Below are 15,416 nucleotides of genomic sequence, written 5' to 3'. Positions count from 1 at the left end.
GCAAACAGTACTTTTGAAAGTCTTGCTGTCAAGTTCATGGATTCATTCTTCTGACTGCTCAGGTCTGCTGTGGAGTCCCTTTAGTGAATTTTTCAATCCAGATATTGTGTTCTTAAGTTCCACAATTTCTCTTTGGTTCTTCTTCATAGTTTCCCTCTCTTTGTTGATATTCTCATTTGGTTCATGCATAATTTTCCTGATTTCATTTTAGTTGTCTATCTATGTTCTCTTTTAATTCACTGAGCACCCTTATAGCAATAATTTTGATTTTTTTTGGCTAATTAATATATTTCTGATTCATTAGGGTTACTTTCTGGAGATTTAATTTTTTCATTTAAATGTGTCATTTTTCTTGTTTCTTTGTATGGCTTATTTTTTTTTTCTTGGGATTTTAGCATTTGAAGAATCAGCCATCACCCCCAGACTTTTTAATCTGCAATTGTGTAGGGAGAACTTTCTCCACTGAGCCTGGCTAGGGATTCTGGAGACCGCTCAAATCTTTTCTAGGGATGCATCCTCTCTGGGCTTTAGGAGGTTTGCCAGTTCTTCTTCTTTTTTTTAAGAATAAATTTATTTATTTATTTATTTTTGGCTGCATTGGGTCTTCGTTGCTGCACACGGGCTTTCTCTAGTTGTGGTGAGTGGGGGCTACTCTTTGTTGTGGTGCACGGGCTTCTCATTGTGGTGACTTCTTTTGTTGCGGAGCACAGGCTCTAGGTACGTGGGCTTCAGTAGTTGTGGCACACAGGCTCAGTAGTTGTGGCTCGTGGGCTCTAGAGCACAGGCTTAGTAGTTGTGGCACACGGGCTTAGTTACTCTGCGGCATGTGGGATCTTCCTGGACCAGGGCTGGAATCCGTGTCCACTGCATTGACAGGTGGATTCTTAACCGCTGCACCACCAGAGAAGTCTACCAGTTCTTCCTGAGAGCTCCCACTGGAGTGTCTCTTTGATACTGTGGCCTCTTTGGTACTGTAATAAGCTGCAGTATTGGAACTCTACCTAGTGTCTCTGGTAATGAAAACTCTGGTGAATGTTGATGGTTTTGTTCTCAGATACCCCTAATCTGGCTTCTGTATTCCTGTCAGTACTTGGATTCAAGTAAGACAGAAAATGGTCCCTCAGGCAGCCCCCCATAAAAGTCAGAATAATGGACATACATTCTACTTGTTTCTCTCACCAGGGAGAATATGTGAACTGAGGTTTTCCTCCTAATGGTGCGACACTGTGTGGACAGTAGGGGTTCTGGCAAGAGAAAGTGCTGTGAATTTTCCTGCCGACTTTGAGGCAGTTGGCTTAGTGCTCACCTGGGGTGCAGGATCCGTTTTTTTTTTTTAACTTATTTTATTCAAGTATAGTTGATTTACAATGTTGTGTTCATTTCTGCTGTATAGCAAAATGATTCACTTATACATATGTATGTGTGTGTATGTATATATATATATATACACACACATACACACACACACACACATATGTATATACACACACACATTCTTTTTCTTTTCCATTATGGTTTATCACAGAATATTGAATATAGTTCCCTGTGCTATACAGTGGGACATTGTTGCTTATCCATTCTATATATAATAGTTTGTATATGCTAATCCCAAACTCTCATTCCATCCATCCCCACCCCACACACACATTGGCAACCACTAGTCTGTTCTCTATGTCTGTGTGTCTGTTTTGTAGATAAGTTCATTTGTGTCATATTTTAGATTCCACATATAAGTGATATCTTTGATATTTGTCTTTCTCTGACTAACTTCACTTAGTATGATAATCTCTAGGTCCAGCCATGTTGCTGCAAATGGCATTATTTCATTCTGTTTTTATGGCTAAGTAGTAGTCCACTGTATATATGTACCACATCTTCTTTACCCATTCATCTATCAATGGACGTTTAGGTTGTTTTCATGTCTTGGCTATTGTGAATAGTGCTGCTATGAACATAGGGGTGCATATATCTTTTTGAATTATAGTTTTGTCTGGATATATGTCCAGGAGTCAGATTGCTGGATCATATGGAAACTCTATTTTTAGTTTTTTGAGGAACCTTCATACTGTTTTCCACAGTGGCTACACCAATTCACATTCCCACAAACAATGTAGGAGGGTTCCCTTTTCTCCACACCCTCTCCAGCATTTCTTGTTTGTAGACTTTTTAATGATAGCCATTCTGACCAGTGTGAGGTGGTACCTCATTGTAGTTTTGATTTGCATTTCTCTAATAATCAGCCATGTTGAGCATCTTTTCATATGTCTGTTGCCCATCTGTATGTCTTCTTTGGAGAAATGTCTTTTTAGGTGTTCTGCCCATTTTTCAGTTGGGTTGTTTTGTTATTGAATTGTATGAGCTGTTTGTATATTTTAGAAATGAAGTCCTGTTGGTCACATCATTTGCAAATATTTTCTCCCATTCTGTAGATTGTCTTTTCATTTTATTTTGGTTATGGTTTCCTTTGCTGTACAAAAGCTTGTAAGTTTAATTAGGTCCCGTTTGTTTAGTTTTGCTTTCATTTCTATTGCCTTGGGAGACTGACCTAAGAAGACATTGGTACGATTTATGTCAGACAATGTTTTGCCTATGTTCTCTTCTAGGAGTTTTATGGTGTCATGTCTTATATTTGTCTTTTAAGCCATTTTGAGCTTATTTTTGTATGTGGTGTGAGGGTGTGTTCTAACTTCATTGATTTAAATGTGGCTGTCCAGGGAGCTCCCTAGTGGTTAGGATTCGGCACTTTCACTGCTAGGACCTGGATTCAATCCCTGCTTAGGGAACTGAGATCCTGCAAGCCGCGTGGCACGGCCCCCCAAAAAAAAAAAAATGCAGCTGTCCAACCTTTCCAACACCACTTGCTGAAGAGTGTCTTTTCTCCATTTTATAGTCTTGTCTCCTTTGTTGAAGATTAATTGACCATAAGTGGGTGGGTTTATTTTTAGGCTGTCTATTCTGTTCCATTGATCCATATGTCTGTTTTTGTGCCAATACCCATGCTGTTTTTTTTTTTTCTTCTTCGGTATGCGGGCCTCTCACTGCTGTGGCCTCTCCCATTGCGGAGCACAGGCTCCGGACGCGCGGGCTCAGGGGCCATGGCTCAGGGGCCTAGCTGCTCCGCGGCATGTGGGATCTTCCCGGACCGGGGAACAAACCCCTGTCCCCCGCATCGGCAGGCGGACTCTCAACCACTGCGCCATCAGGGAAGCCCCCCATGATGTTTTGATTACTGTAGCTTTGTAGTATTTTCTGAAGTCTGGGAGGGTTATGCCTTGCAGGATTCTTTTAACTGGTTTCTGGATTTCTCACAAAGGCACATGGTTTGTGTAGTATTGTTAAATTCCTGTGTCTATGGGAGAAGGAGGGTCTATGGCTTCCTATTCTGCCATCTTGCTGATGTCATCCTCCTTTTTCAGCCCTAGTTTTTGAAAAATATTTCTGCTAGGTACAGAATTCTAGGTAGACTTTTTTCAAATGTTAGTATTTTAAAGATTTTGCTGTGCTGTTTTCTGGCTAGCATTATTACCAGTGAGAAGTCTGCTATCATTCTTATTATTTCTCTAGGTATTTCTCTGGCTCCTATTAAGATTTTCTCTTTATTACTGGTTTTAAACAATTTGATTGTGATGTGGTGTGGGAGTAGTTTCTCTCATATTTATTTTGCTTGGAGTTCATTGAGCTTCTTGAATCTGGGGTTTTAAAAAATTTCAGCTATTTTGAGGTATAATTAATGTATACAATTGTAAGATATTTAAAGTGTACATCACAGTGATTTAATATACGTACATATACATCTATTTCATTAACACATCCGTCACTTCACATTTATGTTTTTGTGTTTGAGAACATTTAAGTTTTAGTCTCCTAGCAAGTTTCAATTATACAGTACAGTGTTATCAACTAGAGTCACTATGGTTTTCATTAGATCCTCACACCCATTCATCTTATAGCTGAAATTTTGTACCCTTTTACAAACCTCTCTCTATTTCTTCACTCCCGGTCCCAGTGGCAGATCAGAGTTTTTGTCTGTTCTCTCCGCACTGGGTTGGGGTGTAGAGCCAACGTGGGTGGAGTGTTTTTGAGCTCATTAAGAACTTGTTATTAGTTTAGTGCAATCCTGTGACACTCCTGAATGCAAGCCCCATTGGCTTTCAGAGCCAGGCAATCTGGGTGCAGATTGCCTGGCTCTCTCTCAGCTGGCAGCTGCTAAAGCTGGTGTGTCAGATACTGTGTACAAGGTCCTTCCAGAGAGATAACTGTGACTCAGAGCAGACCAAAAGGAGAGGGTATGGGAGGTGTCCACAGTCTTCCCTAGTGTTTGGAGATGATTGCAGTTAGCCTCTAGATGCATGCTAAATTAGAAGCCTGACCTCAGGCAGCATCTTTTAAAGTATGCAAAGAGACCCCTTTTAGGGAAATACTGAGAGATGGGGGTTTGTGCATGCTTACTCTGTGCTGAGCCCTGGGGGTATAGCCAGTTTAAGAATTGCTTTTTTGTTTGCTACTGTCTGTGGGGCTAGTGATTGGGAGCCTATTGGTTATCAGAGCCAGATCTGGGGACCCACCCCTTGGGAAGCAGCTGCAAAAGCTGAGGTACAGATGAGTATATTAGCTCCTTCCAGGCAGATACTGGTGACTTGGAGCAGCCTAAAGAGAGGTGGAAAGGTGTGTTCTGGCTTCCCTGGTCTCTGGGGAGGATTGCAGTTAGCCCCTAAATGAAGTTAAATTAGAATTCTGACCTTCAGGCAGCATTTCTTAAAGTGTGCAAAAATAGATCCCATTCAGGGAAGACTGGAAGACTGAGTGGCATTTTTTGCCTGCTCCCTCTGCACTGAGCCCTGAGGATAGCTACATTCAGTGCTCCTACAAATGGGTCGCATGGAGTTGCTGCAAGCCTACTGGCTTTCAGAGCTAGGTGTTTTGAGGGGCGACTCCTCAGATGGAAGTCAAATGTTACGGCATTAGTTGTTGGGTCCAAACGCTTCCCTTCGCTCATCAGGGAGAAACTGGGATTTTCTTTCTTTTTTCTAATATCTTTATTGGAGTATTATTGCTCTACCATGGTGCATTAGCTTCTGCTGTATAACAAAGTGAATCAGTCATACGTATACACATATCCCCATAGCCCCTGTCTCTTGTGTCTCCCTCTCACCCTCCCTTTCCCACCCCTCTAGGTGGTCACAAGGCACTGAGCTGATCTCCCTGTGCTATGCAGCTGCTTCCCACCAGCCATCCATTCTACATTTGGTAGTGTATATATGTCCATGCCACCCTTTCACCTGGTCCCAGCCCACCCCTCCCCCTCCCCGTGTCCTCAAGTCCACTCTCCACATCTGCACCTTTATTCCTGTCCTGCCCCTAGGTTCTTCAGAACCATTTTACTTTATTTTTTTTAGATTCCATATATATGTGTTAGTGTACAGTATTTGTTTTTCTCCTTCCAACTTACTTCACTCTGTATAACAGACTCTAGGTCCATCCACCTCACTGTAAATAACTCAATTTTGTCTCTTTTTATGGCTGAGTAATATTCCATTGTATATATGTGCCACATCTTCTTTATCCGTTCATCTGTCAATGGACACTTAGGTTGCTACCATGTCCTGGCTTTTGTAAATAGTGCTGCAATGAACATTTTGGTACATGACTGTTTTTGAATTATGGTTTTCTCAGAGTATTTGACCAGTAGTGGGATTGCTGGGTCATATGGTAGCTCTATTTTTAGTTTTTTAAGGAACCTCCATACTGTTCTCCACAGTGGCTCTATCAATTTACATTCCCACCAACAGTGAAGGAGGGTTCCCTTTTCTCCACACCCTCTCCAGCATTTATTGTTTGTAGACTTTCTGGCCATTCTGACCGGTGTGAGGTGATACCTCATTGTAGTTTTGATTTGTATTTCTCTAATGATTAGTGATGTTGAGCATCCTTTCATGTGTTTTTTGGCAATCTGTGTATCTTCTTTGGAGAAGTGTCTATTCAGGTCTTCTGCCCATTTTTTGATTGGGTTGTTTGTAATGGCGGTAACATATACAGACTCCCTGTGAGTTGGCCACTGTTTTGATTTACATGTATTAACTCATTTAGTGCTGACAACACTTTGAGGTAAGTACAATCTTTATTTCTCAGTTTACAGATGAGGAAAGTGAGGTGCAGAGTGGTGAAATAGCTTGTTCAAAGTTATCCCGTTGGTAAGTAGTAAGGCCAGGATTTGAACTTTGATAGTGGAGTTCCAGGCTGTACTTCACACCTCTGAACTATCTTGCCTCTAGTGACTTGCTGCCTTTCTTCACTCTGGTTCACCTAGCTTCACCTTTGGGCTCAGGCCCAGATCAAGTTTTCCCTAATTTCTCCTTTCAGGCCTCTTACAGCCACTTTGGCAAGTACTGCTTCCAAAGCCAGTGGAGAACACTGATAGACTTCCCTGCTTTTTCTATTGTAAAAAAGGCAAATTGAAGTCATGGAGTAAGATACAGATCTCTCCTGCTTTCAGGTGGCAAGGGAGGTGAACCTAAATCAACCTTGCTGTATTTCTCAGATTACTATCTCAGCATATGAAGAAACAAAATACCCAGAATTTATAGAGAATTTATTTGATCTACAAATCAAATGCGCCAAAGACATGAACAGAAAATTCACAAAACGAGGCAAATATCTTTATTTCAAAATCAACCTTAGCTAGATTCATTTTTATGTTTTTTTTCCCTTGATATTGGCAAACTTTAAAAAGATTGATGTGACTGAAGCTGGAGATGGTAAGGATGTGAGGGGGGTGAGAGACAGTGAAAAGGTAGTGGGATTGATGGATTATAGATTCTGATAGAGCTGAAGTAATGCCGGATTGCAGTATGAGAAGGAATAAACAGGAAGGACAGGAGGTAGTGATCAGAATATGGGATTTTACAATTGAGAATGTGAAGAATTTCAATTTATTGATAATGACAAGGTCTAGGGCAACACAGTCCAATAAAAATATGTGCTGTGTATATAACTTAAAATTTCATAGTAGCCAGATTTAAAAAAGCAGGTAAAATTAATTTTAATGTATTTTATTTAATCCAATATATCCAAGAGTAACATTTCAACATGTAATCAAAAGGTTATTGAGATGTTTTATATTCTTTTTTACATAGTAAATCTTTAAAACTTAATGTGTATTTTATACTTACTACATATCTCAATTTAGACTACTCACATTTCAAATGCTCAGGAGCCACACATGGCTAATGACTACTATATTGGACAGCACAGGTCTAAAGTATGACCATGGGAATAAGTGGTAGGATAGAGAGACCAGGGTATTGGAAGGATCACCTATGTGAATACTAGAATCACCAAGAATGTTTTTCAGTCACCAAAAAGAACATGTTAGACCTACACGTAATGAGTCGGAAAGATCTCCAAGACATATATTGAAGGGAAAATTAATTTCCAGTATATGTATGGATAATACCATTTATTAAAAAAATATGTAAGTTACAAAAGAATACTACAAGGAAAAAGATGTGCTAACTTGATGATGGTTGCCTCTGGAGAATGGAGTAGAAATAGGATGGAGTGGGAGTGAAGGGGGACTTTCAAGTCACGCTCTATATACTTCTGGATCATTTGTATATCTCACAATAAGAAGGTATTCATGTACTTGTATAATTGTATAATAATAATTGTTTAAGAGTTAATATTAATACCATTGATCTTGTTATCTATTTGACTTGGTTTCCTCTCTTCCCCCAATTGCCTGCCCTTTCCTCAGAGTTTCAAGTATCATGAATTATTCTGAGAATACAAAGCTGGACGGCTTACTAACCATTTTTTTTTTATTAGTAAAAGAGTGTGTGTATTTCATTTTGTTATATATGATGCTGTAAAGCACCTCGTTAAGGCTTCCATTTCTGTTTTGTGTTGCTTGGGGCCTCAGATGACCAAATCTTTAAATCTCAAGATGAATGTGATTAAGACAAGGAGAATGAGTTGCGGGGTTCCATTCTGTGTCTTATTCTTTTCATCAGACAGCATTCATTTCCTCTCCTATTTCCCTAACTAAACATGTAGCTCAAGAATGCTCTAGCAGACTTAAAGAAGCATGCTGTGATCTCTTTCTTTAGATTTTATGCTTCTTGAGGGCAGTGACTGAATTTTCGTACCCCTGGTGCCTATATTAATGCACTCAATAAATGTTCTTTAAATAGCACAGTGAAGGTAATTTGTCAATGATAAGAGCTAGTAAGTGTACTGAAGTGTACTGAATTCGAGTTTAGAGTAGAGGAATGGGCTGTTATGTTATTTCTATATTGCTTTCTTGTGAACTTTCAACTTCCCTTTCAAAATCTAGGACAAATGTCACTTTCTCCCCATAGCTTTCCCTTCTGCACAAGTAGTTAACAGCCACACCCTCAGTGTGCCCAAAGAATTATGTGTATATCTCTCAAACCCTCTCATGCTATGTGTTCACATTTCTAATTGTGAGTTCTTTCTGGATAAGGATGATTTCTTACTATATGTAACACAATGTCTGAGACCTAGCAGGTGCTCAATAAATGTTTGTGAATGAATACATACATAAATGAATCAGACATAATACATAAATGATCAGACCTTGAGGCCTCAAATCCATTTCCACATACAATGACAAAACAGAGACGAAACCTATATTTATTTAATTACTGAATATTTATTGAGCACCTGCTATACACAAGGCAAAAGGAAAAGAAACAAATTGTCTATCCAGAATTACTTTTAACTCTTTCAGCAGTGCCTAAGTCCTCATCATAAAAAAGTCCATTATACTGATTTAGTATCCATTCATTCTTTGGTTAATCTTCATGTACAGTTTTCTCAAGTGTACTTTCAAATATTGCATAATGCTGTTGACCATGATATATTCCAAGGGCTGTCTGAAGTATAAGAGGAATCAACATTGCTTTTACCTCTGTTTGACAAAGCAGCAGCCAATAACGTAAAACCCTTCCTTTTGGTGGCAGTGGAACAGTATGATACCTAAAAACGAAAAAGGATTATTTACTTCCTCTGGAAGTAAATTCTATAAAAAATTTGTTGATGTCTCCTAAACTGATCATTTCTATTCTAGATCTTTCATGTAGATAGCAAAAAAGGTTAAAATTAGCTATTTGAAATATGAAACTATGATATTTTGATGAAAATGTGTCTTTGGCAGCTAAAGACTAAGGAGAATTTATTAACATTAAAAAAAAAAGGGGGGGATTCCCTAGTGGCGCAGTGGTTAAGAATCCACCTGCCAATGCAGGGGACACAGGTTCAAGCCCTGGTCCTGGAAGGTCCCACATGTTGTGGAGCAACCAAGCTCGTGCACCACAACTACTGAGCCTGCGCTCTGGAGCCCACGAGCCACAACTGCTGAGCCTGCGTGCCACAACTACTGAAGCCTGTGTGCCTAGAGCCAGTGCTCTGCAACAAGAGAAGCCACCGCAATGAGAAGCCCATACGCACACCGCAACCAAGAGTAGCCCCTGCTTGCCTCAACTAGAGAAAACCTCCAAGCAGCCAAAAATAAATAAATTAAATAAATAAATTTAAAAAAAAAAAAAGGGAAGAAAGGAAGAAACGGAACAAAAAGATGAACTTACTTGACTGCCAGACGTCCATTTTTAGAAAAAGCTAAAGCAATGGGATATAAAACACCACACACTATGCCAATCAGTGAACTTCTCAGAACACAATTTTCCCGGCTTATATTACCTGGAAAACAAAAGTAAATTTGATCTCCTTTTAAAACTCAGGATAAGAACTATTAAGAGTCTTGGGTCCTCATACAGTAGTTATTTGCATTGTCCTCAAGCATAGCAAAATAGTAGAAAGAATATTAGAAATTCAGTCTAATAGACTAAATGTATCACATTTAAAAAATGCTTTTATTATACTTCACATAAAGATAAGTTACCTCTTACTTATATGGCTGTTGAAGAAGTAATTTCATAGTGAAGTATATTAAACTAGCAGACCAGATATCTGGATTCTAGGGTAGTACATTTATATTGTCTATGTGTCAGGCATGTGCTAGGGATACAGTATTACACAGAAGAGATCCAATCTCTGACCTTCAGGTCTGTTTACTAAGAAGGAAATACATTAGACAAATATTTAAAGAAATAATCTTAAGTGTGCATATGCTTTGAAGGTAAAATGAATAGAGAATGTATCTAGAAACTTAACCTGAGGGAATCAGAGGTTTCCCTGGGGAAAAGGTATTTAAGCAGGGACCTGATGAACAGGGGTCAGAGGTTCCATCAATTACTAGTTGTGAAACTTAAGGTAAGGGGAGGAGGTAGGAAATAACATTAGAAGCCCATAATATGCCAGATACTATGTTAGACATTCAACACACAGTATCTTAATTCTTAAAACAATCCTGTGAGGTAAGTACTATTAGTCCTAATTCATAGATAAGACAACTGAGTCTCAGAGATTAAATGACTTGCCCAGTGTCACAAAACTTAAGTGAAATATGTAGTATACCAAAGCCTCCTTTTCTCCCAGTATATCATGCTGCTTCTTAGTGTACTTGAACATGTCTCAGCTTAGTTTCTTACCTGTAAAGAAAAGACACAATACTACTTGCCCTGGCTGATTAGGAGGATTGTTGTGGGGATGAAATAGGACAATATATGTGAAGGTACTTTGTTAGTGGTAAAGAAATACACAAATGTAAGGGACTATTATCAGCAGTAGCAACAGTATATGTTAATGAGTAATTTTACTTAGATATAAACACATTATATGTTAATGAATTTAAATTTACCTGAATACAAAGCATGTCTTACAAGAAGCTCATAAGAAACTATGGTAGACAAAAATGGAAGTGTAGTCAATGATGCATATGTCTTCAAAGCATCATGTTTAACCTTGAAGCAATGTCTGAAAATTAAGTTTGCCAATATTCCAGAGAAACCAGCTGTTGTTCCAAAGGTCACTGTTCCATATATATTTAAAGTCCTAATTGGAAAAACAAAGTGAAGAATTAAGTTCAACATAATATTCTTCTAATAGATATATCCTTTCCTGGGTTTGTTATTACATATTTACTCAACATCAAATTTTTCTTGAGCATTTACTATGCTCAATACTACACAAAGAAAGGTATTTTCTTTGTGCTGAGGGTGGGGCAGTGAATAAGGTGGAAAAAAAAAAAGAAAAAAAAAAGAAAAGAAATTCCACCCCTCATAGAACTTGCATTCTAATGAGAGAACAATATAATTATCTTCCTGAGAATAGAGTGGTTCTAAGATGGAGCTCTTTTAAAGAGAGAATAAATTTTGGCCACAAATAAATATGAGTATGTTCCAATGTAGCCAAATTTTATGAACTATCTAAATCCAAGAATATTGTTCTTTCTACTAAAAGAATTAATTTGCTTAAGGTCATTTGAAAAAAGTTTTTTACATTTGGTTAGGCCTTCTAGAAAATAACTATTTCTTAAGTAGTCCAGATATTTAAAATAATTTGTCTAGGATTTCCAAAACTTCATCCAAAGAAATTTGAAAGATCTAGTTTTTCTGACTCATACCTAAATCCAGAAATGTTTAAAGTCTAAGATCAACGTCCTTTGATTTTATTCTTGAGCTCTATTAACCTAAAAGTAATGTGAGACTATATGTACATCATGGAATCTGTATTCCCTTTTGCTGAGCTCAGCACTGTTACTGAGGTAATAAATTCTAAACTGAAATTAATTACAATTGATAATTAATATAAGTAACCCTCAAAATGGTGTTCTCCTAATTACTTTTAATTAAAATATGTTTATTGCACAAATAACATTTCAACAATTTTAGAAACAAAACAATTTCAAGAGAGAAAAGAAATTATCCAGTCTCAGTATTCCAACAAACCACTATTTTCATCTGCTCATGTTTCCCTCCAGTTCTTTTTTTAAAATAAGCTTTCTTTATAACCAACTCAATAAAGTTAACAGGATCTTAAATACCTAGAAACAATGGCAATACAGAAGATCTGCAAATAAAGTTATTGACTTTCAGTCTAGGTGAGTTTCTTACTTTTCTTTTCTAAGATATTCAAATTTTTTTTCTATGATTTCGATGACCATTGGTTTTCTGAGTTTTGCATCTCCTAGAGAAGGACTGGACTGACCATATATGTATGTTGGCATCTTGATGTCCTGAAAAACACAAAAATCCAGAACCATAATAGCTAATGATGTTAATATTAAATCTTATAAATTCTACAGATTCAGATTAAAAAACATTTAGACTCTAGTAAAAGTGTCAAGTACTGTCATCTGCTTTCACACACTTTGTTAATGATTCAGTCACTATTTAGTGAGCTCTTATTATCTGTTAGATGATGGCTTTTTGATTCACATAACAACTTTGAGAAATTGGTTCATAATGGTCATCTCTACCTTTATGGATGAGACAACAAGGTTCAGAGAGGCTGACTTGCCTGAGGACTTGTTGTAGAAGGATAATTGACTGAGATATTTTTTGTTTTCTTTACAGTTTTCCCTGAAGGTAGCCAGGCCCTTTGTAGTTCTCCATGCTCTAGCTTTTTCAGAGCTGAAAGTAAACAGTAGCTACTTGTTGACCACTATCTTTATCCTCTGTCTCATGAAAGCCTGAGCTTTTGGAGATTATGTTGACTTTCCTGGAGAGGTAGGAGAGAACAGGGATTGCCTTGGAGAATATCGAGAGAGAACATCAGAAAAAGGGACACATTCCAGCCTAGGAAGAGGCAGTGGATCATGGTTACCTTGGATTATATAAGGTGTATATAATCCAGATCCCTACTGGGGCAGAAGTAGGGCCTTTGCTGGAAATTGCTATGCAGTATATCAGGGAGCCTGGACCTATGGCACTGGGCTCCAGGGTTGGAAAGTTCCTGTGTCCCAAGTGTGATGTATGAATAGACAGTTGCTAATGTCAAGGGACCATGAGGTTTGGCCAGTAGCATCTTAACAGAAACCAGTAGTTGAAAAAAACAAAACAAAACTGGACCCTCAGAAAGGATCCCTTCTGAATATTTTGCTCTGGGTAAGACTCTCAGATTTCTGTGAAACGTCTTAATATTTGTTACATCTTTTGCCATACTGGCATTATGGGATTCCAGATTAGCCAATGAATAGATTAAATCTATGCCTTTCACAATTTATATGATTCTCCATTTTAACAACATTTATGGTCAAGGGCATAGACTAATAAGTCTCAAATTTTAGGAGTCCTGGGCAAGAGAATCGGAAAGGGTTAAGCATAAAAGACATAAAAGAGACTTAGTAAGATTCTCAACTTTTCATGTGCACAGGAATCACGAGTTTATCTGAAATGCAGTCTCTTGAGCTCCCTATTGAGATATCTGGATTCAACAGGAGTAAAGTATAGAAATCTGCATTTTAATAACACCAAGTGATTCTGATGCTGGTAGTCAATGGACACATGTTGAACATCACTGTAATATTCATTTCCTGAATAAGTGATATGTTCCAACCCTAACCCTAACTAATGAAAGGCCAATTCATCCATGGTATCAACATCCTGAAGGTACAGACTCTTTTGAATCTTCATATGGTATCAAACAATGAGTAATAATGGACGAGTTTCTTTCCCTGCATCATTGAAGAACTTACTCAAGCCAGTTCTATCTTTTTCTTTAAAATATCTGAGGACAGAAAAAAAAAGTAAAATATTTTATAAATTACAATTTTTCAAAGACTAGATTGAATCTTTTGCCTCTCTCTGACATCTAAATGGCAAATGGAAAAGACAAGATAGCAATATATAAGGGAGATTCTATATCTAATCCCTCTGGTGTACATGAAGGCAGATGTCAGTAACATGACAATTAACCAGAAACTTGGGAAAACTTTTCGTTTTGCTGTCATCTAATTCACTGAAGTGCCTTATTCCTCACAAAGAAAACTTTCAGGCAATCCCTTGTATCAACCTCCTACCTCATCTACACCTCAATATATAGGAAACACAGATATCCAGGATTATGATCCTAAAATACTGAAACAGGACAGCAAATATTTATTGACTGCATAGTTTTTGTAAGGCAGTTATTAAAGCAGAGAAATATACTGATAACTTCCTGACAGAATTTTTACAAGTACTGAAATGTAAAAATTTCTCTATAACATTTTATCTAAAGAGTAACTAGTTCAAGGCCACTCAACTGGGCACCACGATTATACCAGTAATATTTTATGGTTTTGTAGTGCTTTTATGTGTATTATTTCACTTGACCTTCAGAATTTTATTTAACATTCACTCATCATTTGCTCAGACATTCACCTGGTATTTGAAAGCCCCCCGGATAAGCAAGATGTAGTCCTCTCCTCAGAACCCATAACCCAGGCAGAGGTCAGGACAAAATGGCAGGAAATTTAAAATGCAAACGTCCCGAGTGAAGAGAAAACAGGCTACATCAATCAGGACTAACCTTTAGGTCTCCTACTTTCTCCCCACCTCTTTTCATAGCAACCAGGGATTTAATTGCGCCCTGCATGGACTTGGGAGCTGTTCTCTTTAGACTTCAAATCCCTTTTACGCGCATCATTTCAGAAGAGTGCGGCAGCACCTGAGGCTGCAGAAATCACCGCCCCTACCACCCTGGGTTTCCGCCTACCTTGGACGCTTCCCCAACTCCCACCGGCACCACACCTGCAGCCCTCCTGTCGGCTCCAGCCTCACGCCCGAGCGCCGCCATTTTGGCGACTCACGTGACTAGTGGTGGGCGGGGACCCAGAACTCCCGGGGCGGGAAGTGGTGCGGGCTCACGCCTCTAGCCCTCATCCCTGGCCCGCCCCGACCCAGTCAAAAGCCGCGCCCTCCATCCTGGCTGTGATTGGGCCCGGCGTCCAGAAACGGGAGCCGCTCATTGGCTTCCAGGAGGTCCAGACTCCCATGGGCCCGCCCCCCTGCCAGGCCCGTATTCCCTTCTCTTTAATTTGTTATCGTAGCTCCCTCTTCTCGCCTCCTGAGGGGAACGTGGGGCGGTCCGAGCGCAGGGATGTCGCTGCGCGTTTTCCTCTCCTCAGGGCACCTCCGTTAGCTGGGGCCGAGCTGCCCAGCCCCTTTCATTCCTTCAGGGTGCTTGCCCCTCTGGCATGGCCCGTGTGTTAAGGCTCCGGCTTCTCGGGCACCTCCTCCCTAGAGCCCCCAACCGGCTGCCAGAGCAGCCCCGACTAGCCTCCTCCCCTCACAGCCGTCAGACTCCCCTTCTCAGTCTTTAGTCCCCTCATATTCTATCCTTTATCCTCGCTTGGAAAGAGACTGGAGAGAATTTTGCCCCCCACCTCCCCGAGAAGACCCCCTTACCAGCCGGTGTTTCGGGTTGGGGGGCCCAGCGAGGACGCCTGGCGCCCTTTTGTGCGCGTTCAGTGCCCAGCAGTATCTCCCAGACCAGCACCCCCCGACCCTCCAGTC

The 15,416-nt window shown here is 39.5% G+C and overlaps 1 protein-coding gene across 2 annotated transcripts; it reads right to left on the bottom strand.

Annotated features, from left to right (window-relative positions):
• Positions 1–8,651: 8,651 nt before the first annotated feature.
• On the bottom strand, positions 8,652–14,750 carry TMEM126B (transmembrane protein 126B). 2 transcript variants are annotated; one of them, XM_060157870.1, is made up of 5 exons: positions 14,617–14,750; positions 12,033–12,154; positions 10,778–10,971; positions 9,606–9,717; positions 8,652–8,997 (listed from the first exon to the last, which is right to left on the bottom strand). In XM_060157870.1, the coding sequence occupies exons 1-5, from the start codon at positions 14,695–14,697 to the stop codon at positions 8,814–8,816; spliced, it is 693 nt and encodes a 230-aa protein (XP_060013853.1). In that variant the 5' UTR covers positions 14,698–14,750; the 3' UTR covers positions 8,652–8,813. The 2 variants fall into 2 exon arrangements, with proteins under 2 accessions (XP_060013853.1, XP_060013854.1); XM_060157871.1 differs by lacking the exon at positions 14,617–14,750 and adding an exon at positions 14,431–14,452.
• Between the last annotated feature and the right edge of the window lie 666 nt (positions 14,751–15,416).

The sequence above is a fragment of the Lagenorhynchus albirostris genome, chromosome 9 (assembly GCF_949774975.1).
Source record: "Lagenorhynchus albirostris chromosome 9, mLagAlb1.1, whole genome shotgun sequence".
Taxonomy (NCBI): Eukaryota; Metazoa; Chordata; class Mammalia; order Artiodactyla; family Delphinidae; genus Lagenorhynchus; species Lagenorhynchus albirostris.
This window is presented reverse-complemented; position numbering and strand designations above follow the sequence as displayed.

Excerpts from the sequence above, each read along its gene's own strand:
- TMEM126B (XM_060157870.1), bottom strand. The coding sequence starts at position 14,697 with ATGGCGGCGCTCGGGCGTGAGGCTGGAGCCGACAGGAGGGCTGCAGGT. Across the intron at positions 12,155-14,616 it reads GAGTTGGGGAAGCGTCCAAG|GACATCAAGATGCCAACATA; the intron begins GTAGGCGGAAAC and ends TGTGTTTTTCAG. Across the intron at positions 9,718-10,777 it reads AAGACATGCTTTGTATTCAG|GTAATATAAGCCGGGAAAAT; the intron begins GTAAATTTAAAT and ends TTTGTTTTCCAG.